Consider the following 25197-nt stretch of genomic DNA (forward strand, 5'->3'; position numbering starts at 1 on the left):
CTAAGTACCCACATGTATGGCAAAAAACACACTATAGCAAATCAATTTAAAAAACAAAGTTTCTTTGCTCCAGTGATTTAAAAACAGCCTTGCTGACCTTTGTGATGTTAAGAAGACAATCCATCAGTCATCCTCCAAGTGCTTACAAAGGGGTTTCACTCAGCCCCTCCCTTCACCAATGCAAAATGATCACCTTTCTTTCAGGTGGTCAGGGGAAAGGGAGGGGTCTGCTGGAGAGAGGATTGATGAATAGCCTCCTCTCTCATTAAGGAGGTGATTGTTAAAGGTCAGTTCAGTTTTTTAAAATAATTTTAAAGGGGCACATTTTCCCCTTCTCCAGGGATCAGCACATTCCTTCTCATTTGCAGGGGTCATTTGTGTTGAGTCAAATCCGTGTATAAATAGGCTAGACCTGTATTCCTTCCACCATCTCATCCTGCTACTTTTTAAACTCATTGCCCACAGCGAGTCTGTGGCCCACAACCCAAATTTTGGTGTACATGAAACACAAAACTAACAGGGTAGAGTAGGCCATGTGTGTCAAGGGTTAAAGGAGCACTGCTGCCCCAATCGCCACTGACTGGTAAAGTGAACCATTTTTAGGGTGGGTCTGGATTCTAAGTAGTTTCAGAACTACTGCAAGTAGTAGGGGCCAAGACAGAGCCCTGTGGCACTCCACTTGTTCCTGTCTGCCAGGTTGACAAGGAGCTATTTAATAGCAGTACCATCTAGTCCAGGAGTGTCAAAAATAAGGCCCGGGGGGCTGAATGTGGCCCCCAGAAGCTTTTTATCTGGCCCTTGGGCTCTCAGCTGCTGAGCAATGCTGAGGTGGCACTCCAGAAAGGGTGGCCAGCATAATTGGGCTCTCCTGTATCTTGAAATATGATCTTCTATATTTTCTCTCCTGTAATTAGCAGCCAATGAGTTCCTACATAAGAACAGTTTATTTCTGGTTTTGACCTGTTTAAAGACATCACTTCCTGTGTAATAACATCACCCCCAGCCCTCAGCAGGCATCATGAATGCTGTTCAGCCCTCTATATGGAAGGAGTTTGACACCCCTGATCTAGCCCATATTTTTTCCACAAAGATGTCATAGGAGACTGCTAAAATCTAATATGTGGGTAAGACATACTCATGCTCTACCAGGCCAGTCACTCTATCAACTTGCTCTTAACAAACCTGTGACAGCTCCTAGACATCACCCCATTTATTTTCCAAGGGTTCACAGACATTACACTTAATCTGTTCCAGGATCTTCCCAGCTAGATCAGGCTGACTAGTTTTTTTTTTTTAAAAGGGAAATATTTAATGCAGTTCAGTCCTCTAACCCAGTGTTTCTCAAACTGTGGGTTAGGACCTAGTAGGTGGGCCACAAGCCAATTTCAGGTGGGTCCCAATTCATTTCAGTATTTTATTTTTAATGTATTAGACTTGATGCTGCCATGGTATGTGACTAACCCATTCACCCATGTCTCAGAAAGTAGACAGCAGCTCCAAACTCATCCATCAGCTCCTGTACCCTGGACCCATTATGGTCCTGGAAACTTTCTAACTAGGTATTCTTTTACCATCTCTTTACCTAGCCCAACTCCTGATGGCCTCAGTTCTTTACTGCAACTATTAGATTAGGCCCACTTCCTTTGTGGGAGGAGAAAGCTATAGCTCAAATTGAGCAGGTCTGCCTTTTCTCCATCATGTCACTTCCTTCTGTTCCCTGCAATTTTCACCACTTCCATATCTTCCAGAAATAACCAAAATCATTTTATTTTTTTGACAGTTACTATTTTCTACTCATTCTGTGCTTTAGCCTTTCTGACCTCATTCCTGCAAGTGCAGACTACTTGTATACTATTCCTTTAACTGACTCTCCTTCCACCCTGTAGCTGTTCCTGCAGCCATACTGGCTTCCTTAGACATAGAGGAACTGTTTACAAGTGTGAATTTGTTTAACCAATTTTTGCCCTGCCCACAGGTGGTCTGTGTTGCATATATGCAGCATTGGGCAGAAATGGCTTAAACCAATGGTTCTCACCCACTTTTTAGAATGAGAATCCAAGATCCACTGGAAATGATGTCATGACCAGAAGTGACATCATCAAACAAGAAAGCATCCTACTCACCCAGGAGTAAGTCCCATTTCCTATCATTGTTAGAAGAATATACAGAGCTTATTAAAAGTACAGGTCTGCAACATTTCCCCAAATGCACTCGCATACCATAGTAGCATAATGTCTTATATTAAAAAATAAAATACTGAAATACAGGTGGAGCCTATTTATCCACATTAGTTCCACTCTGTGACTCGGTGGAATTAACAGAAATGTGTTATGCTAAATGCCATAGAGTTATGCAAATACACTGCAGCCTGACAGTTCCGCATGGAAGGAAACTAAGGCAGCTGTTATCAATCCCCTCCGCTCCGTTGCCAGCTGTCCCTGCTTCTTTCACAGTTGGGATGCTGATCTTTTCAGAGTTCAGCCCTATGTGTTTCTACTCAGAAGTAAGCCCCATTGTAGTCAATGGGGCTTACTCCCAGGAAAGTGTGGAGAGGATTGTAGTCTATATCTCATGCTTTGCTTGGTGGGAAGGCTTGCTTGTGTCGGTGATAGCCTGCACCATGGGGAGGGGGGTTGCTTGGGTTGATTACCTGCACCATCTCAATGGGGGGGATTTGGCAAACACTCCCTGGGTTTTTTAAAGCAATCCCCTCTGTTGCTACCATACCTGCCCGAGTGAGTGAGTATGCTCCACCTTGCTGCACATGTTCTGGCTACAGAGATTTTCAGTCCCTCCTTCCCCTCTTCAGCCTCTTTGCTGGCTCAGGGCCTCCAGGAGTGTTACTGTTCCTTTGCAAGGGGAACCTCTTCCAGGGTTATTTCCCTGGCTGGGCAAGGCAGAACCTTTTTGCAGTGTTTTGGACTGCCCCACAATGAAGCAAGATGCCAGCGCAGGGTAAAGGAGGCAAAAGTGTATGAGACTTTCAGTACCCCCACCCCATTCTTGTTGAGACAAACCTGTGGATAAATAGGCTGCACCTGTAAATGGGGACCCACCTGAAATGGGCTACCAGCTCACCTATTAGGTCCCAACCCACAGTTTGAGAAACACTGGCTTAAACATCCTCTTTGGACCCTTTTCACTGCCCTAGCCATGAAATATGTCATAACAAGACAATCACGTGAGTCATGTCCACCCCATATTCCTGCTGGCCAATGCTATGACAGGGTTTGCCTTTTCATGTCCCACATAACAGCTCATTATAAGCTCGAGCATAATCAACTACAGTCTAGACCAGGGGTCTCCATACCCTGCCCTGGGGGCCAGATGCAGCCTGTGGAGAGTCTCTATCCATCCCTTGGCCAGCCTCTTGTTCCCTAAAAGTCCCAGGCCCGCTTTGCCAAACATGACTGGAATTATGTTCTGGTTGCATCTGGAGGGTGTTCTAAGGGCCAGAGAGGTTGAATGAATGAGCCATTCATTCATTCACACATCTAAGTTCTATCTCTAATTTATATAAATTTTATATTTAAATTTTTTTCCCAGCCCTCAGAATCTTGCCAGACATTTGATGCAGCCCTCTGGCCAAAATGTTTGGAGACGCCTTGTCTAGACCAGGCCTAGACCACTGTGTCAGGGTCCAGGGAAAAGAATTTGCATTTCAAATTTGAATAAGTTTACATAAATGAATATATTAGAGCTGGAACTTATATAAATGAATGAAGGTCTTGCAGTAGCTCAAGGCCTATAAAAGGCCTTGCACAAAGCAAGGCTGGCCTTTCCTTTGCTGCCTCTGCTGCTTCACAGACATGAAACAGCAAGCAATGGAGGGTACCATCGTCCTACAGCTCATGCAAGAGGTTGAACAGTTGCCCTCATGCTGAGAGCAGTTGTGCTGGGCCAGCACAGGCTCATTGGAGACTGGGGGCTCCCTGCCGGCCAGATTGCGAGTCCCTGAGGGCCGCAAGTGGCCCCAGGGCCAGGGTTTGGGCACCCCTCATCTAGACTGTTTTGTGGTACAACAGAGAATGCAGGAAGCTAGTTTTCAAATACACTGTTTGATGCTTTACTTTTCATGCACCTTAGGAGTTATTGTAAGTGTAAAACAGCCTGCAAGTGAAGATGTGCATTAGGTTACACCACAGTAATTCTTTTTGTGATACAAATCAGAGATTCTAGTTATGAACTATTTCAGGTCTAGAATCACAAATTTTCATTTTCAGAACAGCTACTAAATTTGAGATATGACCCAGCCACCACAGTAATTTTTCAATACCAACAAAAAATTTGCAAAAAGTATACCTGACAAATCTCAGATATGGAGAATGGTCACCTTTCAACTTGGTTGCCACAAAATTAATTTGATATACTATTCCAACCTTGTCAAAAACACTGCTTAAAAGTGGAACCCTTTCAGTCTTGACACACTAGCTGTAGTAAAAATGGTAGATGCTGAAAAAAGACTTGGGAGCTTCATGCCCATCTTGCAAACATTTCACGATGATATCATTGCCTTAAATTCAGAATAACCTTTGAATGTGATTATTTTAGTGTATACAGTTTCATAAGAATTAGTTTTCATGTCCATTGCATTGGATAGTATATCACATTAGTATTCTTGACACCATGCTGAAAAGTGACCGTTACTGATCAGGATTGGTGTTGGCTCCACAGTTGAGATAGTCCAGTATCAGGACTCACAAAAGAAGCTGGTATCTGGCAAAGGTAGTTCAGATACCACTTCAGTGGTACCAGATACCAACTTCAGTGGTTTGGCAGCCATTTTGAAAATTAGAACTCATTATGGCTCTACATCAGAAATTGTTGGTTTTTAGAGGATACAAGCATAAAAACAGGCAGTGCCTAAAAAAGAACAATTCTTCCTTATATCCTCTGCACACCAGCCACTATAACTTGTTTCCTTAAGCAGAAAAGGAAAGTAAAAAAGCACTATTTCAGATTGCATATGTTTTGCAATCTTAAAGTATAAGCCCCTCATGCGAACAAACTAAGTATCTGAACAACTGTTGAGTCTCCATGTGGCTGTAAGAACCCATGACAGTGTTTAAATGGAACTATATACCATTCTTCTCAAAGGGACAGCTCTCCAGAACCATAATACAAACTAGATTGTTAGCACGTCTTAGTAGTGCAAACTCTGTTGACATGTTAAAGATGATTGCATTTTATATCAAAGTACTACTGGAAAAGTCTTTAGAAAAATCTGAACTTTATTATACATACTGTATTATGCTGAAAATATGTACCAAGAACATGAGGTCTTGAATTTATATCTGTACAAAAACAAAAATCAGTAGAAAACATATGAGCTGCTATACTGTACTAACTATACAACACTTTACAAAACATTGCTTGTTAAAAAGGTACCAGTTTCCTAGAATGCTCTGGCTTGAACATTTCTCTGGTCTTCATCAAATCTTGCTGTGAAAACGCAATTTAAGCTACATGGTGTCAAAGTACCTTCGAGTTTGGCAAGTCACTTCCAACATGATTCATGGGGGAGGATGGTAAAGATTGTTAAAGATGACTGCCCATCACTTCCAACCTCCCACTGAACTTTACCATAAAAGGCAGGTGGAGCAAAGCTACATCTTTCAAAGTGTAAATAGTGTATACGGTTGAAGTTTGTGCCAGCTCACCTTAAGGCTTTGTCAATTTTCTTTAATAGGTGGGCATTTTTGATAACTGAATGAAAACAAACTGGAACTTTGTTAAACCATTCTCAGGCTCTTCCAATTTGGATTCTTGGTCTTAATTTCAATTGTAGCAAAAAAGCTTGCCCAAAGACATACATCTTCTGTATGCTATCTTAATTACACCACACATTTCATAAGCATGCTGTACTCCCAGCCAGGTGATGTACATGCCTTTTCCTTCAAAATATAATAAAGTGTCCATCACATAAACACCTATCTTGCAACAAAAAACTGCATTTTGCAATTCTGGATAAATGGTGCTCCAGCATGTTGCAAGAGATGGAAGCCTTAAAAAACCCACTTAAAGCAGGATATCTATTAGGCCCTCTATTTATAGGACACTACATACAATTTTACTTCTAGCTTCCTTCACTTACCATTGAAACATTTTAATATCAGACACCCAAGTGACCATCTTATGCCAACTACATTAAAAAGGTGCTCCCTAGCAGAAAAGGAAATATAAATTATGTTGCCAAGTTACTATTTAACAGTGGATTTATTTTATTTATGGGCCAATTCAAACAATACCAACCAAGCTGCACTCCTCCCATCACAAATAAAGACATGGACAAACACCATCCACTCCCCTTCATTTCCATTCTAATCTAGGATGGAAACCACCCCCCCCATAAGGAATCTAAATACTACTTTAATCCATTTAAAATGTTCACATGTGGGTCAGACATTACTACCACATCCCTCCAGACACACAATTGAAAGAAAAGAAAAAATGCATGCAGACAACAGTTCTTAAGCTATGAACCACCACTTCATCCTCTGTGCTGGTTCACAACCCAATGCTCCCTGCCAGACCTTAAGTCTTACTGGAAGCATGTTATACCTGCAGAAGTAAACCAGAACTTGCAGGTGCAGACCAGAAGTCACTTCTGGTTGCTTCCCCAAAGCATTCTGAGGCCCAAGGAGTCCAATGGAGTGGGTTGAGTGCCCAGTGCAATCTGGAAGTGGCCTCCGGTGGCTCCCAGGAAGGATTATGGTCAGCAGGGAGTACTGGGTCATTATCCAATGCACATTAGATTTCGACCCATCAGTAGGACATATCCCACAGTTTGAAAAATGCTGCACTAGGAGGTAGAGTGGGCCATGCTTGTGCACATCCTTGGAGGGGAAGAAGTGGTTTGAGAGAGCCACACAGACAGAGTGACTTACTGGTGCAAACCAACGGTGTGTCTGCATGTGCATCTTCTAATTATTAAAAAAATCTGCCACAGTGCTCTTGCCATATACAGACTCAGGGAAAATGCCTTCAGGAAACTAGTTAACCTTCAGATATACTTGGCAACCTACTGATATAGGTATTCCTGTGCTTAACCTTCTCCTTCCCTTTTCATAAACTGTCCAATCGCACTTCTCATATTTAATAGATTGTAGAGCTACTGATCCATTGGTTCATATAATTTCAAACTTCACAAGCATTCTAAGAAAATTATATCCTGCCACAGTTTACCCGTTAAAGGATTGTCATACAAGTTTAATGGGCTCTGGGTCAGAAATAGTCCACAGAATGGCTATACGTGTTAAAATTGTTTTAAAACAGTCTCATCTAATGATAGCTGCAAAGAATTTCAAAATTATGTCCACTTGATCTTGCCACCAAAGGTCCAGTTGGGATGCTAGAAGACTAGTGTAGTACCTGCATCTTGCATGTACACACATTTTGCCAATTACCATGTTAAACTCTCAACATACAAAGCCTTTCCATGCTTTTCAATTTTGAATAAACACTCCCTATATTTTCAAAAGATTCTGTATTAAATAGTAGCTGATCAGGTTGACCATGATCTGACTCATTTGGTGAAACCCTGCTTTAATTCTATTACTTCATACTCTGGCTCTTTGTATAACCAGTTAAATATTGTGATCTTGAACAAACCCATTCTGAAGCTACAAATTTGTTACTTGTTTCTAATACTTGTTTGGACAAGTAATAAAACTTTCAAGAGTTAAGAGTCTAGGAATGACATGAAAATAGAACACTCCCTTACTGAGACACATGTGCACAATCTGAATTCAGGGCAAGCAGTATCAAACCAAGGAATGTCAATTCAGAAGAGTTTGGCTATTCTTTGTTTAACAAACTGAGATGCACAGTATGGCTGCATCAGAATAAAATATGAAATAAGACTCTTTCTTGCTTAGAATTCTCTAAGGGGACTTAGAAATCAGGGAAAGTTTGATAGCCAGAAACTCAAAATACCAACAGAGTTCAAAGTGATATGCTTCAACATGTTTTGTTGAAAGCGATCATTTTGTTTCCACTTCACTATCAGACTTCAAGAGACCTGTTTTAAGCATGAACCAGCACAAAGCTCTCCTATCTGATACTACTACAGTGACCTCTGTGCTTTCCTCCAACAACTGTCTTGAGAGTGTAAATGAAAAACTCACCGGTATCTTATGCACTTTCCAGGAAAGCTAGAATGATGGGCAGTTTCTTCTATTATGCTACACGTAAACTGTTACATGCTCAAACACTAAACTAAAAGAGTAAAACTGAAGTCTCCCAGAGCATAGCAATCAGGTGGCTGTATCTCAGCTTCCCTGAGAGATTTTGGAACAGTGCTGCTACTAGAAATGCTCACAAGTCCAATAAAGCTCCAGGCAAAGTCATTCCTGACCATATTTTGCATCCCTGGGAGGACAAACCTGTGTTGGGAATGAGCACACTGAAAACTGTTCTGCTGAAATTTACCATTCACACAAGTGCTTCTATGTTAAATACATTTCACAGAAACATTTTCCAGCACCAACTGGCTAAATGATCTCTGATTTTCCCAGGATTAAGCCAGTCAACTATCATTCCAACCCATAGTTCAACACACTCCAAAAGGGACGACATGACATTCCCACATCTTCACATTATACATGCACAGATGTTGTCTGAAAGGTAAATGCAAAATGCACCAGCTAGGCAGGTAAAGGGTGGTTCCAAGGTTCTTCAGACTCTCAGGGTCAGGTACATTGCCCTAAGGTACCAACTTTAAAGAGCTGAGGACTGACCAGGAAAAACAGCATTAAGCAGCACAGGCAGAGTCACATCTAATTTTGACACTGAAGTTAGACACTTTGGTGGCATCCAGATCAGAAACTAAACCTTTCCGTCTCAGAGGTAATTTACAGGCTATCCTTTTTGTGTATGCATAAAAATGTAACCAACACCATTACAAATGCATGTATGATACAGATACATGACAGGGAGCCAGGACTGGCCGTAGCTCTCTACAACCTATGCATCTTGCCACTGTGCAATGTGTGAAGAGATCTCCTTAGCTGCTCTATGCTAAATATAGGGACACCTTTCATGTCTTCACAATGACTGGTAAAAACAGCTACAATGGGGGGGGGGGGGAGGTCACCCTACATGACATGCATGCAGTAAGCCATAGAAGAAAAAAATAGCAACTATACCAGTACCCATTTTTAAAAGACAGTGTCCAGAAAATCTGTCCTGACAAAGGTGTTTTCTCAGTAGTTTCCCAAGGTATTGGAACATGAGCCTCTCCCCTAAAGATGGAGGCGTTTCCACTCTGACCATTGAAGTTCCTTGAATCACTGCACCCTCCCCACCAGAAGATTGCTGTTTTGACCCCACTCGCCTCCTATTTGAGCCGAGCACAGTTAGCGCACTGAGTGGTTACGAGGTCCGCACCGGAATGTTGTTCTCGCCCTAGTCGACACACAACGTAGAAGCTGGCTTATTCTGTGGTCCATTTGGTCAACACTAACTGAATCACTTAAGAAACATTTGTTATGGGTTTATACTTCTTTAGTCTGGTCCACTGGCCAGTAGCATAGTTCATTTCAAAGACGGTGTCAACAAGCATGGTGGTGCTTCCTGTACCATCAGCCTTTGGCAACATTTCTGTGTGTTCACTTAGCTTGATCTGGATTATATCACCTTGTTCTTGACAAGGGTTTTCTGTAGAGGCAAAAAAATACACATTTTAAAAGTCAGACATGTCAGAGAGGCGTAGCCAAAACCCAAAAGAGAAGCCAAAACCCAAAGAGAAATAGTTTAGTCCAGGGAATAATGACTATTTAGATGATTACATGTGCACTGACATGCATTATCAATGTCCCCTGTTCATTTTATTTCCCTCCTATGAAAATGCATGCTGCCTTTTTGAAAGAACTGTGTCAAAAATGTACTGAGGTGGCACAGCTGTGTCTGCATACCTGTACACAGTATGTCCCAAAGACAGAGGCCCTCAAAATAGTTCGGAGTAACAAAGCAGACAAGAACACACCACTCATTCCTCAAAGGGGGGGGGAATTATTGCTGGAATGAATATGGACACACTTAGAATTAATGGGGAAAGGGGTGGATTATGAGCAGGAAATGCATTCCAGAGAGGGAACTGCTTTTCTGAGGTACCAACTTTCATGGGAAAAAAGCCAGCAGGGGGCATATTTTCAAAGAATAAGAAACTGTTGAGGATAAGATTATTCCGCTTTTGGGGCAGAACCTTGTCACTCATCCCATGGGATACAGGATACAGCAGGATATAAATCAAATAAATATTAGATAAAAATTCAATTATTTGATATTTGTCAGGTTCATTAAAGTGAAATATAAGCTATGCTAGCATACACAAAGTATGGAAAGAATATAGATGTACTAGGGCAAAACGATCCTAGGAAAGGATTAATGAACAGGAGGGCAGATATCACACTCCTTGATCACTAGCTTCTCTTCACCACCCACCCTGCCCCAGGACAAGCCATTAGCAGACACAGCAACTGCCGCTGTTAGTCTATAGGAGAGCTGTAATTGCAGCTGTGCTTCTCCCAAGACAAAGCTCCCACTACCACAGCAAAAATGAAAAGAAGTCAGGCCCAACCCACCCCACTGCTACCCACCATTTTAATTTCTTGTGGTCCACAAGGGAAACGGCAATTGGCAGAGATTTGCTTTTTTTGCACTAATTCTTAATGATGCAAGATTCCACGTTACCTTGCAGTGGAAGTCTGACTGAAGCTCTGCAGGTCTGGTTGACACAGAGTTTGCCCTGAAATCTAACTCTTGATGCCATACCAGAGTTTTCAAGCCAAGAGCCTGACAGGAACAAATATTTCACCAGGCATGGTTTTTTTCCATCATAATCTTGCCATGACAAGAGAAAATGCACCTGGTTGAATTTTCTCTGGTTTGCACTCTTTTGAAACGCAGGAGTGTTCTTTGGCTTGAAATTGGTAACTTATGGCCATTTGGATCTGTGGTGCACGGTGCTGCTCTTGTGCCTTAATAGCAACCTGACGCAAAGAAATAAAATGATATGGAAAGTGTCACCTATTTGATTTCCTTATGTTCAGCTGCTAATATATTTGGACAACCTTACTGGTCCACCCACAGTAGTCAGCTCTTCCTGATTTCTACATTATTGTGTTTTCAGTTGAAGCTGGAAGTTATCCTTGCACTCCACTTAGCTCAAGTATTTGACCACCTGGTTTTCAGAGTCAAATATATTTCATAATACATGCCTCTGGAACCTGCCATGAATCCAAGGATAAGAGCCTTCTCTGGCCTTGTAACTTTGTTTGCCGTCTTGAACATTTCTTGTGCTGCATACATTTGCTCTCTCTGCAAGAGATACAAGATGACAGTTATTTCATGAGTAACAGCTGGAGTACAGAATTTAGTGAGATACCAAGAAGTTATTACACTGCTTTTATTCTACAATGATAGAGTCCCACTTTTCTTATTGCATAGCAGAAAAAGCTGCTGCCACCTCCCCAGAATTTTCATTCTAAGTCATATTTGTCATTGAGAATATTTTATACTTAGAGTTCTTTATTTACAACACTCCTCTCACAAAAAAACAAAGTGTTCAACTTGAAGTGAACAAAATAAAAAATGCATATGTTATCCAGTTAAATGTTTGTCAATATTTATGTTATTCTTTGCAATAGATTACATAGGCCTGTTAGAATGAGCCAGGCGAAGCTGCAGTGAAACTAGTCCTCAACATAGAGACTCTTCAATTCACGGAAGGGGGGGAAATGAAACATAACTGGAAACTGAGCAGTCAAAACACCTTTGCAAATTCTAGACATTTTGTAGCTCCTCATCCCTCTCAACTTTAAATTTTGTTATTTCTGGAAGCCCTTTCACCTGGCTCATTCTAACAGGCCTACTGGCCAATGAGCCAAAAGGCAGTTTACAAGTACATTCCACTTGTACTCATTGATTAGGATTCATTGATTAGGATTCATTGATTCATTGATTAGGAACCTTCCTAGAGTTACTTCTGGAGAACCAAGGCTGCCAAGCATTGAGCACTAACCAAAGTATATGTCCTCACACAAAAAAAACCCCTGGTGGTCCCCCAAACCAAGTTAGCAGCAATTATCCAAGCATATGCCCTGGAATATCAGCTGCATTGTTATTATTATTACCACTGTTAACAGCCTTACTGTTTAGAACTGCCTGGTTCATACTTTAAAAATCAAATCACAAATAACTGTGTGCTTCTGAAACAGAAATGCATTATAAGGATTCAAGCTTAGAGAGGTGAGGTAGAGCACATGCTTGGTATAGAGAAGGTCCCATGTGGAATATCCAGGCAAAACAGATAAAAATTCCTGCCTGAAACCTTGAAGACCTGATGCAGTTATTACTGATTATACCAATGGTTTAAATCAGTAGAAGGCAGTTTTATATGCAGTTCCTGTTCACTATGATTGATAGAAAGCTAAACATCTTCAAAGTTGCAATCCAAGGTATTTGCTTACTGTCAGAGAGAGACTTTTCTTGGGAGGTGCCTGTTGTGTCTGTGGAGCTGTCTGTGGTGTTGGTACTGCCGGAGAAGCGGCCGGTGGTGTGACAGAAGTTGGTGTAGTTGCAGCTGCATTGGCATTGCTGTTGTACATGGGTGTCCTTTGCTTGAACTGAGTAGGAACAGCAGTGGTAGGCGGAGTAGCAGGCTCTTCTTTTGTTTGCAAGGGTTCCCGAACAGTCGCAGCTATTTGGAGCAAGAGAATGTCATTAAGACCTACTCTTTTTCACCTTTTACATGTCTGCCCTACTTCCCTTGCTCACCTGTTGCAGGCACAGAGCATGTGGAAGTTTCCCAGGCGCCTGAATGCCTAGGTCCATGAGCCCCCAACATGAAATTAAATCCCAAAATGCCAAATCCCAGTTTGGAACAACTTTTGGGTAAAGATTGGTTGAGCAATCTAAAAAGTCTTTCAAGATGAGAAGACAAAATGCTACACTGGCTGTTTACCAAGTGCCTCTACTCCCTTGCAAACAGTTTCCTGAGAAACTCGATATTGGTTATTTTTGTCATATTTGAAACCTTGCCTCTCGCCCAAAATAGGTCTAGTTCCAAAAGAGAAAAACAGATTTTAGAAGGTGCAAATAGGTGCCCAGAATAAAGACTCTGAATCCTGCCATAGTGTTCAGCAAGTCACTGAGGCAATATGTGTTTGAATCAGGCAAACAGCCAAATCCATTATATCCAGAAATATATGGTCAGTTAAAGATCAGGCATTTAAAACTTATAACCCACCTTTCCCCTAGAAATCTGAGGTGTCCAAGGCAGCTTACAACTTAACAATAATCATAAATACAGTCACAGTTTGGGGCACAACTACTTATGGAGGTCTTGACTCTGGTAAAGTTTGGGAACCTCTGCCCTAAACTGATAAAACCAAGCAAAAAGGAAAGGCTTTTCTGCCCCGGCCAATAGATCAATAGTAGTTCTCAATTCTGGTTGGTGGGAGATCATGCTGTATTTCCCCAGATATAAAAGCAAAGGTACATTTCTACAGCATGTAGAAAAGCATGACTTTGACCAAAAAGCACAAGCATTAGAAGGCGTTCAGAGGGCAAAGGTGGCCCACCCCACAGTTTGGAACCCGCAAATATTCAAAGCCATGGTTACTGAACCAGCAGATACAAACTGCCTGTATACAGTTTTAAGACATTTTTTACAAACCTTTTCTAATAACAGTTCTCCAGAAGTGCAAGATTCTTCACATATCTGCTAGTTTATACACTGAATTGGTTTTTATTTCTGTTTATAGCATATGCCAAAATGCATGAAATAGAAAAGCCAACAGTACCTGGCTGCGTGTCAGAACTTGGCGCATAGGAGGAGGATGGCACAACACTGGGTGCTGCAGGCAGGTAGCTTGTAGAAGCCAGAGCAGGCTCATTATTCAAAGAGCCAAGTTTCTGCAAAACAGCATGCACAGCCTTAAAACTAGTTGCAACTATAGTTTAGACCATAGATAACTTCTAAAAAATGCAATACTGGCTCTTGTGATTTCAGGACATGTCACTGCATGGCCCTGACTTGGAAAGCAACACAATTAAAGACTTTGCGGATTTAGGGAGACTAGAACAAGATCAACCAAACTTGGAAAAAAATAACATGGTATAGACTGCCAGTTAATGCTAGACTAGTGAATAATAAAATCTGTGTTATCCAGGATTTTTGCTGGACGAACACTCCAACCCAGCTTGTGAGACAGAGGCCTGGTTCAGCAAGTTAATCTGACCCAGCTTTGCGTGCCAGCTTTCTGGCTACTGTAGCAGGTATGGTTCAGAGGGCAAAGGGAGTTGTGGTAATCTATTGTACATTCATTCTTCCCCCAATCCAGCAGATGACTAGGTTTGAGAATCTGCACAGGGTTGTGAGCAAAAGACAGGACAAGGATTGTTGGTGTACTACCCACCTATTTCTCAAAAGTCTCCCTTCCTGAGTTGGTGGGCATAATCTTTGAGGTGCTATTGATCTCCCCCAGGCTGTTTGTTCTGGGGGATTTCAGCACCTACACTTAGGCTCCCCTGAATGAGGCAGGATTTCATAGCCTTCGTGGCTACCATGGGCCTGTTCCAAATAATATCTGGTCATATACAGATGGCAGGGCACCCACGATTTGGTGTTTGCAGCTTGACAGGATAGTCTGTGATGTTAACTCCCTGGTCAAGGACAGGGGTCAAAGATAGGCCATTACTGAGTAGTAATGTTTAAAGTTTTCTGGCCTTCTAAGCTCTGCAGGGGCCTATTAGTAAGGCCCACTGCCAGAGACCAATACGTTCTCTTAAAAACAAAATGGGGATGAAGAGATGGGAATAATAATAAGTTACAAAAGGGACCGGTGGCTACACTGAAAGAAAATTTCATTTCCAACACTGAGAAGGCTGGATGCCTTTCTGATGTGGTCAAGCAAAGCACAAAGACTAGATTTCCTCCCATTTTATCTAGAATCAGCTACTCGGAGATTTGCTGCCTTTGAACTATTTGAAAGTCTGCCATTTAATGGGGAATGATACTAGATTTCCATTATCCCAAAATTTTCAGGTAACTTGAAAATTTAGAATTTTATAGGTTAACAAAAATCTAACAAAATCTGAGAAACCTTAGAAGAATAATGAAAGAATGAAGGGCTTTGCCTTATCTTTTATAATGGATATTATTACAGGGAAATCTAAACAGCAAGTTGAAGATTCAATAGCTGAAAACAAGATGGCAGCACACACCACTATAAGGTTTCCCGTAGGTGGCACCAGAAGTCAGGATTAACCTAAAAGGTATTTTCTGTCTCTATTGCTGCCTATTGCTATCATCTATCATTTCCACTATGAACAGGAAGACAAACAATAACAGAGAAAAGGAAGTTATAGAACAGAACACACAAGAATTTACTCAGGATTAAGAAATTCAGGACAAGCACCAGGTCCAAAATAGAATCTTGCAGCATCCCTTCTCTCACCCTTCAAGTGCTACTTCGGAAAAATCCTGCTTGTACATTTTCCTTAAATTTTGAGAAGGGAAAGAAGATTTTTCTTCTAATGAAAGCAGGAATTTTTAGTCTCCCACGTAGCTAAGGGCCCAATTCCTATGTACATCCAACGACCAACATTTCACATAAGTGGTCTGCTTAGAATGCCTGTTTATTCTGCTACTCATACTTAGTTTCCATATGGATTTAAGATACAATTACTATGCTGGGAGTATACAATATTACTGGAAGTAAAATTCTACCTGGGTAGACACAAGTCCAGCAGCATAATCCGGAGTAGCATTTTCTACAACAGTTTCCTCCTTTGCTTGTTTTTCCACCACTTCGGAATCTGTTCAGTTGAAAAATGAAGCTTTAATTGCTACTTTAGAGTCAAGATTTCATTGTGCGCCTCTTCTGTTTAGCAGACAGGAATAACTATCCCTATCCCAACCCCACACAATGCTTTTTTCTAATGGCTGCTCGTGTTTTGAATACATATTTTTAGATTTGGAGCCCTTTTGGGACAGGGGGCCATTCAATTTTCTCTGAAAACCACTGTATGAACTTTTTGTTGGAAAAAAACAATAGTAGTATATAGGCACTCTCTAAGTGCTGTAAGCCTCAACATAACCTAGTTTCATTTTACATACAGTTTCAGATGTACAAGGGTAGCCACCTGTGCTCACCACTCACCGCTCCGTAAAGTTTGCCACTCACTTAGGTCTGTAAGCTGGGATAGTTCCTAGCACATAACGTATTTCCGTACATTTAAACAAACCCACATGGTGGAAGGGACAAGTTTACTGCATTCCAATCTTTGGAGCACAGTGATCTCACCCCTTCCTCCATGTGGGTTCTTTAAACAAATGTGTGGTGTGCTGGGAACAATCCCGGCTTACAGACCAAAGTGAGCGATAAGCTTTATAGAATGGCATGTGTGGGTAGCTCTTCTTGCACAGCCCAGTTCTGACTTATGCAAAAATCAACTTTCGTGTCTGGAATAGAACCCGCTCACAAGTTGAACAGCGCCTGCATAAAATATTCTTAATAATAATGAATACTTCCACTCCAATCCAGTATTTCACAATCTGATTTGTTCTCTTACTAGATGAGGTCAAGAATCAGGGCCTTCTCACATAAGATTTAATTTTATTTATGAAAACATGTTTCGGTCATGCAAAAACATGAGCTGACAAACTTTTACATGTAAAACTCAGCCTGGTAATTTATTTTTAGGACCAACCAAAAAGAGGCAAACCTTAAGTAAGCTTTAATTCAAGTTCTTGCTTAAGGGTTTGTTCTTTTGGTTGGTTCAAATAAGAGTAGCACCAGAATATGGCTTTTCACATTCATTTTATGGAATAACATGACTACCTAACAATTTTTATTATTTCATGTTTCACTTGTCATGCAATAATTAAACACAACATTTTTTTTCAGATTCTATCATTTTCACAGCTATTGCACTCCCCCTCATCTCTGCTGGTCTGTGACCATATGTCCTATCAGAAATAGTTCTTTCAATTTTACCAGAAGTGGACACAACCAACTTTGCCACCTTCTGAAAAGTTCATAGTAGCTTTAATGAGATGTGTCACATCAAAAGAAAAGTACTGACGTTCCTGTTTTTCGTTTTAAGCTTCACATGGTATTTCAGTATAAAGAGCTGAGATTCACTACATGATATACCAACCTAAGGTCTTTCTTCTTCTCTTTGCTTCCCGGCCAGCACCAACCATATCCAGCTCTGAGATGTCTAGTAACTGCAAATGCATAAATGAAACGCTTACTCCCAAACTCATTAGAAAGAGTTCATTTCCTTCTATGTCTCATGGACAATTGCCCCCACCTCTCTTACTCAAATCCACAGAATTTGCCATCTTATATTCACTTCATATTACAAAATTAGGCAAGACAAGAAATGACTTAGTATGTGCAGCCACATTATACCCTAGAACACATTTAACTGGCTTTAAAAACACACACAACTCAGTTTAAGACACTGTTTCCTCACTTTTGTGCTATTGCCTGCATTACGGGGCGGTGGGTGGAAGAGAGATGTTAACTTATCCCCTTTCTTCTCCCCTCCTCTGGCCACAACTATTGCCACTGAGCAGCAGTACTTTCCCCTTGACTGTCTCCACAACAAACAATCCACTATTAAATCAACCATTTTTATTTTGCTACCCAGTCAATGTATTTGTACCAGATACTGTGAGATAGCCTTTAGATGCGTGGTAGTAAATAGCAGCAGCCTCCACAGACTTTGCCCTGGCCAATCTTCTCTCTCACTTGCTCTAGTTTCTAACCCTGACTTCAGCCTCAAGATTCTGACTAATAAGAATAGCAGCAACTTAAGTTTGTTTTCCCAGAGCGTATACCTTTACTCCTCTTTCTTTCCGTAGAGGAGTTCTTGAGGGTGGAATAGGTGTTCTATTTCCAGCAGGGCTAAATACACTTGGAGCTGTAGGATTTCTGAATGGAGCTTGTTTTGGTATTCCTTTGAGTGGAGCTAAATAAATAAGCCATAAGAAAAAATTCATTCACTGAACTGAACATAGTAACAAGATCTCTACTATTGTAGAATATAAAAACTCAGAGAACACTAGTTATACATTTAGATGTTATGCCCTTTGTCCACAGGGTCAGCAAAACATAACCACTGTGTCACTTGTGTGACAAAAACATAAGCCGACTTCTTTCGTATAGAGAACATCTTATTTGCAACATTCCACAACATTACATTTTTCTGGTTTAGTAGTAAAATCTAACTCTTAGATACAACATATATATCTCAATTCAACTCTGCCCATTCTGCAAGTCAAAGCTGTTAATATATTGCTGTAAACAGCAGGAACAAACAATTACTTTCATATCCCATGAAGAAAAGTTAAGACATTTTGTTGAGAGGTAAACTTTTCTATATACAACTTTTCTATATATACAAAAAAAACTAAGACCTTCTATGAACACCTTTAAGAATATCAGAGTATATAATATTATAGCTTCTCAGAGCTGGGACACTACGATTTCTCAACTTATCACACTTCTATCTTGCCTTTCTTCCATCATGGAACCCAAGGCAACCTACATGGGAGTCCAAAACAGTCACCCATCCAGCTCCTCACTGGACCCGTTTAATCTCAGCAAGGTGGCTGCAAGATCACTACAATCGATAGGCTGGGAGAAATTCCAGAAAGCAAAGTTCCATCCTTGATCATACTGATCGGGCAAAGGGAAAGGCAGAAAGCTAGGAAGCAACAAACTAGGATATACTGTAATTACAATGCATGCAATTGTCCATTTGAATGTGAGAGTATAAGAATGAAGTGCATTTCCAAGCTTAATTTGTGGGCTGGGAGTGGGAAAGCTGTGCTCAAAGTTTCAAAACTTTGGGCAAAACTGCTATAAGGTCTCCAAAATCCAGCCTCACAGGACAGAGACAAGATAGTCAGAATCCAGACACTGATATTTTGGAGATTGCAACATGCAACTGGGAGCAAGATGCAACTTCCTAGAAAAGATCACAGCTCACAGAAATATACTGACACACCATAGCTAGCTTGATAGTGGTTCATCAGGGAAAGCTACCTCATCTTGCCTTTGAAGCTGCAAGCTAATCTTTCCTATGTGAAAAAAAATTGTTTAACAAAATAAGGCAGCCCACAGCATCCAGCCAGGGAGAGGAAAAAGCAGCTGCAGTTAGTTCTGTTGCAGTCAAGCAAACAGACAGAGACAGAGCAAATGAAATGCAGAGGAGCCACACAGAGATAGGAAGGACAAAGGTTGTGATTTAAAAGTATGTACTGGCTATGGGGGGAAAGGATGATTAAGTCACACAGATGTGAAATGCTTGGGTATGCACGTCATTAATGACTAGATTATATGCAGCTGTATATAGCAGGCAGTTAGGGTCACAAACTTTTAATGTAAAAAACTCAGAAAGAATTGATACCTTTCTTAGGAATACTACATAGCATGGGATACAATGTCATGATAACAAAAGCATAAATTGGCTTTATAAAATGTCAATTTGCCTAAAAAACTTTCACGTCTGCATCATTCTTAAGGAAAAAACTTTCACGTCTGCATCATTCTTTTAAATTCATCATTTAAAATGAAAAACATTTCATTTTAAAACTCTATAAACACTTAGTACAGCTAATCCCTCATTACTAAACCTAAAGCATAGGTTTCAGGGCTGTACTCAAGTTGAAACTGTACAACAAACAATTGTTAACTTTCTGTAGTGGTTGAAAAACACCACAGAACAGGGCAACCCAATTTCTGACAGTCAGGGGGCCACACAACCCTGGCGTTGCCTCCTAACTGCACAGACTGGAAAGTAATTTGGTGGTAATATGATGGCTCTGAGCTGCGGAAGTCAATGGCAGGCTCAGTCAGCTGGAGGCGGGTGCAGCAGGGCTTTCCAATCTCCCTGCCACGCCATTCCAACTTCTTCTCCAAAAGAGAAGTTGCAACTGCACAACAGGGAGATCAAAAAGCTGCTAAAGTGGGAAAAGGAAGTGGAAAGGTAGCTGCAAGGGAAAGAGGCAGTGGGAAGGCCACCAAAAAGGGCTTTGTGGGTCACAGACAGGCTACATGTTGGACCACCCTGGTATAGAACTACTTATTTCTATAAATAAAAAGTCATTCACTATCTAGTAAATGTACAGCCTGTGGTAACCTTGCTTTTTTGTTGTGTAATGTACAAAAAGAGCCTTAAAGGTGATTAGATGGGGGGTGTATTTGTGTCAGTTGCATTTTACAAGTTACAATTCGCACTTGTATTAGCTGGAGAGGAGCATCCATACAGTTCTATTAATGCATGGACTTTTACGCATCAGTTCTGCATTTCCAACACACAGTGTCTCTCCCCCCTCAAAAGTCAGCACTATTGTGCCTGCACAAAAACAGTGGAGCAGATGGACTGTGCAAAAGCATGACAAAGCTGTCTTAATGTTGAGAAGTCTGTTAAGTTGGATGTCCTTAAGTAGGAAACTACCTGTATAGAACTTGGTTCTCTGACATCCCAAGAAGGTTGAATGGCTCTTAAAAGTACATTCTCCTATTCTCTTACCCCATATTTATAAGTATGAGGTAAGAACACACATGTGTTTTTCCTAAGTCCAATCCTAAGAACATTTTTACTAGGAAGTTGGATTTTAATTAATCTTATCTCCACGTAAATATTCTTATAGTAAAATTTATGTATGTCAACTCAGAAATAAATCCCATCAAGTTAAATGGGATTTACTTCTAGGTAAGTGCACAAAGGATCACAACCTTAAAAAGATGCAACATATGTTCTGAGATGCAAAGCAATCCACCCAGTAGAACACTGAAATATGACTATCTAAAAGTAAGTAAAATCTTTGAAATAGGATGCCAAAGGGGCAACATTTCCAACCATATCAGTGAGACCAATAAATAGCTATTTCATTTTACAAGTTGAGAGTTTTACTATTCCAAGATAGTGCAATTGGTATAATGGAAGAAAACCTTGGGCATTTCAGAAATACTGACCTCGTCAGCATAAGCTTCAAAACAACTTTAGGCATGAGTTATATAAACATGTATACACGTAAAAGTCTTACTTGTAGTATCAATTTTTTTGACCAACCCTCTTCCTTTGGCATGGAAAGGCACTCCAGCTGTTTTCTTGAGCTGCTGCGCCGTTTCAGTAGCTAAAATAATAATTATAATTAGTAATCAACTAGAAAAACCATATACAATAGTGTTCTTAAGGTTTTTTATGTCTCTGACCCCAAGAATCCAATAAAAGCTATTGACCCACCCAGAAAAACACACAAAGACAAAAAAAAGTGTCTGTATCATTGGCTCCCTGAAATTCATCTATGGACATTATGTTCAGAACACCTGATCTATGATCACCCTTAAATGCTGCCCTTCATGGAAAAATTTGATGCAACTTGAAGCAATAGAAAACCATTTGGCTGAGTTCAGGTAATTCATGACAGAGAAATCTTTTTACTGCTTTACATGTAACAGACTTGCTTCCTGGTATGATCTGTCCACAAACATGTGAGGAACACGGCTCAATATGCAGTCCCCTGTTTCATTAGCCCCAAACGCAAAGAAGGGAATTTTCATCATGACCACAGCGGTGTGGGTGGTTAAATACCCCTTCCCACTCATTGCAGTCCCATATTATCATTGCAGACAGAAATTCACATCCATACAAAAAAAGCACTGTGGTTGCCCTACATCAGGGATATTGCATGGGTGTCCTGTTTTCAAGTAGTCTGATTTTCTGATATTCTAATAGTAGCAGAAGGAACATGGTGGAAGTGGAGATGTACTTTGCCAACCATAAGTAATGAGTAATGCCCCACTGCAAGCAACTCTAAGCATTTAATGAGGAATTGCTAATGTGGCAGCAGCCTACAATAGTGCCTAGCCCCAGGGCATGTTTTCCTTTCTAAAGCACAATCAAATTGTTCTTAAGCTACTAGCCTTTAATATTTTCAGACCCACCGTTAACAATCCCATTTTTAACTTATGACTCATTAAAATACATGCCATCAAACATGGAATACAACTTTTCACTATAAAAGATTAGCAAGACATAAGAGAATAAATATCAGTCACATAAGAGACTAGTATGGGGCAATGTCTCCTTAAGTGTTTCATACTTTTTACCATCACATAAAAGGAAAATGGTGTTAGACTAGGACACCATCTAGTCATGTTAGACTAAGATATCACCCACCTGTCTCCCGCAACCCACCAGATCAGTGCTCTAAACAAAAACCTGTTAAGGGTATCCATAACTGGCTCCAAGATTTGTTTTAGTACCTTGATTTTTACTCAAAGCATTTTTTTTAAGTGGTGCTCCTCTTATATTAAGCGGGGGAACAATCCCTCTTCACCCAACATAGTGTTGTTCTAGTACAGACAATGCCAAATCCCAGCCTGAGGGCCAGATGCAGCATTTAGATAAAGCCTTCCTTGCACGGTTTTTCATTCTGCATTGCAATGTCTTATCCTTCCAACCAATCATCTCACAAACTTGAGCTGGGCAGCCACTTCTGCCTAGACATTGGGGCGCAGAGGCTGGTGGGATGATGGGCAGCAGGAGAGAGTGCCCAGCAATAGTTTGTGAGAAGATCGGCAGCAAAGATAAGATGCAGCAACACTGAACAAAAAACACCACACCATGCAGGGAAGGCTTTTTCTAGACACAGCAGTCCTGTAGTTTGGAGACCGCTGTTCTAGTGGCTATTGCTACTATGTTCTGCATGTTTTGAGACTGTGAGCCTTTTGGGAACAGGAAGTCATTCAGATATTTGATTTTCCTTGAAAACCGCTGTGTGAACTTTTTGGTTGAAAAGCAGTATATAAATATTCTTAAATAATGATGCCCCACTATAACATTAAAAAATATTCAACATCTCTACCATGTACAATACATAAAAATCCATCCCAATTAATTTATAACATCTGGTTCGATACTTACACTTTTGCAAGAGCTCTGCTCGAAGAGTGGCACTTTTTGGTTTTCGTTTCAGCTGGAAATGTTTCACAGGGGGAGTAAGTGGTCCAGCCAATGTAGTCAAGGCATTTTTATTTAAGTACTGGCATTCCAATGGCAACATAGCTGAGGTTTCACATTCACTCACTGTATAAAAATTAAGACACATAAGTTCCCATAACCACCAATAAAGAGAAGTTTCCATAGAGTATGTAGGTAATTCTACATTTCACTGAGTCCAAGCACAAAAGCTACATTCATAATTTTTCCAACTATTTTAAGCATCTTGTTCATCTCATTACCACCACCAAATATTTAGGAGCAACCTTATCCACTTTGCAATGCTTCTGTCATAATACTGTTGCACAATTAGCTCTGCACCTTCCTAATTCAAGCCACACATTCACATGGTTCAAATTAGATGTAATCTTGTCCTAAACCAAACATAGGCATATATCTGCTTCCCCCTTCTCTTATGGAGGTAGCCATCCAAAGCAAAAAGGAACAGTCATAGTGCTGAGTACTTTGCCTCTCGCATGTTCACTATGGAACAATTGCTACTCATGCCACGGGAGCCAATAGCTACATGGCTGTATGGAGGGGGAGACGCAGCTGCAGCTTAGATGCCATATTGTCTAACTGCAAGATGAGCTACTAACATACATCTGACAATTTCAGAAAGTATGCAGATGCCTGCCTTTCAAAGAATCTTATAGCTAAGCGATCAAGTTCTGGCTCTCAGCTGTTACTGCCTATAATACACAAACTGTTTATAGTAACCCTGCAAAAACTAAATTGAGCGATTATCTACAAAATGTATTTGAAATTCATTAATATCTGTTGAATGACATTTTTACATCAAAAAAATGAAGCTTTCAAAATTCAGGAGGAAAAGATTAAGTTTTCAATCCACCAGTACACTCTTTTGCCAACCTCAACTTACTTTAACAACCACCTGAAAAGGGAGGGTCTACTGTGAAACTCCTAGGTGAGAATTTAATTCTGATTCTATTCAGTTCAGATTCAATCAGGATTAGAATCTCTCCCACTACAAATGGTAATTGCGCCCACTTAAGGTTTAAGCTGGCAATTTGCTTATGATCAGGAACATGGAGAGTGTGGGAGTTTGGATGGTGATTTACTGAACCCCTTTTGACTTTGATTGCAGCTTAGTGCTTTTTCCTCATACTTCACTTTCCCCTGCACTTAAGAGGACCCAGCTCTACCATTCAGAGTGGGGAGGCTTCTGTTAATCACCTTACAAAGTGCAAAGCATCTCATTAAGCAGATAATATGAATTTGAAAACTATCCTTGGGTGCCCTTCGGTGAGAAAGGCAGAGTATAAATCAAACAAACAAATATCCCTGTCCCAGATATTATTTTGCTGGACGGAAATAAAGCACATGAAAGTTATGCAATTTTTCCCCCCCATAAAAGTGGGATATATGGAAGAGACCAATTTCCCAAGACCAATTTCACTCTCTAGCTCAGATTGGTCTGAGGACAATAAATGACATAAATCATGGCTTTGCATTGTTTAGCTAAACCAGTTTTACACTGTGCCTGAACCCAAGTTTGTCCATAAACAATGGTTTGCTTGTAGTTAAACCAGGCTCTGAACCCATGATTTACAAAAAATGTAGTTTGGCTTTACATCTGAAAGCTAATGCTCCATCTCAAGAGGATGCTGAGTTGGGTAACAGGAGCAAATTTTGATCACATCATATTGAATCCTGAGCACATGGGAAACAAAGCAAATAAGCAGCAATAAACCATGGCTTGTTGTACATCTGAAAGCTCAAACCAAGGTTTGAGTCTGAACTGTAGTCAGCACAAATTACAATGACCGGGTTCAAATATTATGCAAAAGACATGACAAACAAGGGTCACATGGATGTTCATGAGGGTTGCAAGAAGCAGTGCTCTCTGTAAGTCATGCAGCTGCACAACAGCAATTGAAGCCCCACGCTTTTCCCTCTTGGTGCCTGGCTATGAAAATGACATTGCTGAGTGCTCTGGAGCATTTTTATTATACTCAACATGTACCAACTCCACGTGTCACTAAACTGAGAGAAAATCTGTATTTAATAGTTGCCATCAAAGTTTGGGAAACATTGGCCAAAGAGATTACCCCACCTACTGGACATCTTGGAAATATGGCAAAAAATCAGGAGGATGACGCTCAAGTATTTTATTGGGATAGGCACCAATGGTTTTAGTCTCCTCCT

The 25197-nt window shown here is 40.6% G+C and overlaps 1 protein-coding gene across 2 annotated transcripts in view; it reads right to left on the bottom strand.

The window, feature by feature from the left end:
• The window catches only part of NELFA (negative elongation factor complex member A), a 39759-nt gene that overhangs the window by 1545 nt on the left and 13017 nt on the right, over positions 1-25197 (bottom strand). For both annotated transcript variants that reach the window (XM_066622414.1, XM_066622413.1), the window contains exons 3-11: positions 22954-23115; positions 21071-21160; positions 17855-17985; positions 17167-17236; positions 15734-15822; positions 13806-13917; positions 12471-12700; positions 11220-11319; positions 5245-9657 (exon numbers count right to left, since the gene is read on the bottom strand). In XM_066622414.1, the coding sequence (XP_066478511.1) occupies positions 9473-9657; positions 11220-11319; positions 12471-12700; positions 13806-13917; positions 15734-15822; positions 17167-17236; positions 17855-17985; positions 21071-21160; positions 22954-23115 (1169 nt within the window). In that variant the 3' untranslated portion in view covers positions 5245-9472. The remainder of the gene's footprint in view (positions 1-5244; positions 9658-11219; positions 11320-12470; positions 12701-13805; positions 13918-15733; positions 15823-17166; positions 17237-17854; positions 17986-21070; positions 21161-22953; positions 23116-25197) is intronic.

The sequence above is a fragment of the Tiliqua scincoides genome, chromosome 3 (genome assembly GCF_035046505.1).
Source record: "Tiliqua scincoides isolate rTilSci1 chromosome 3, rTilSci1.hap2, whole genome shotgun sequence".
In the NCBI taxonomy this organism is placed as follows: Eukaryota; Metazoa; Chordata; class Lepidosauria; order Squamata; family Scincidae; genus Tiliqua; species Tiliqua scincoides.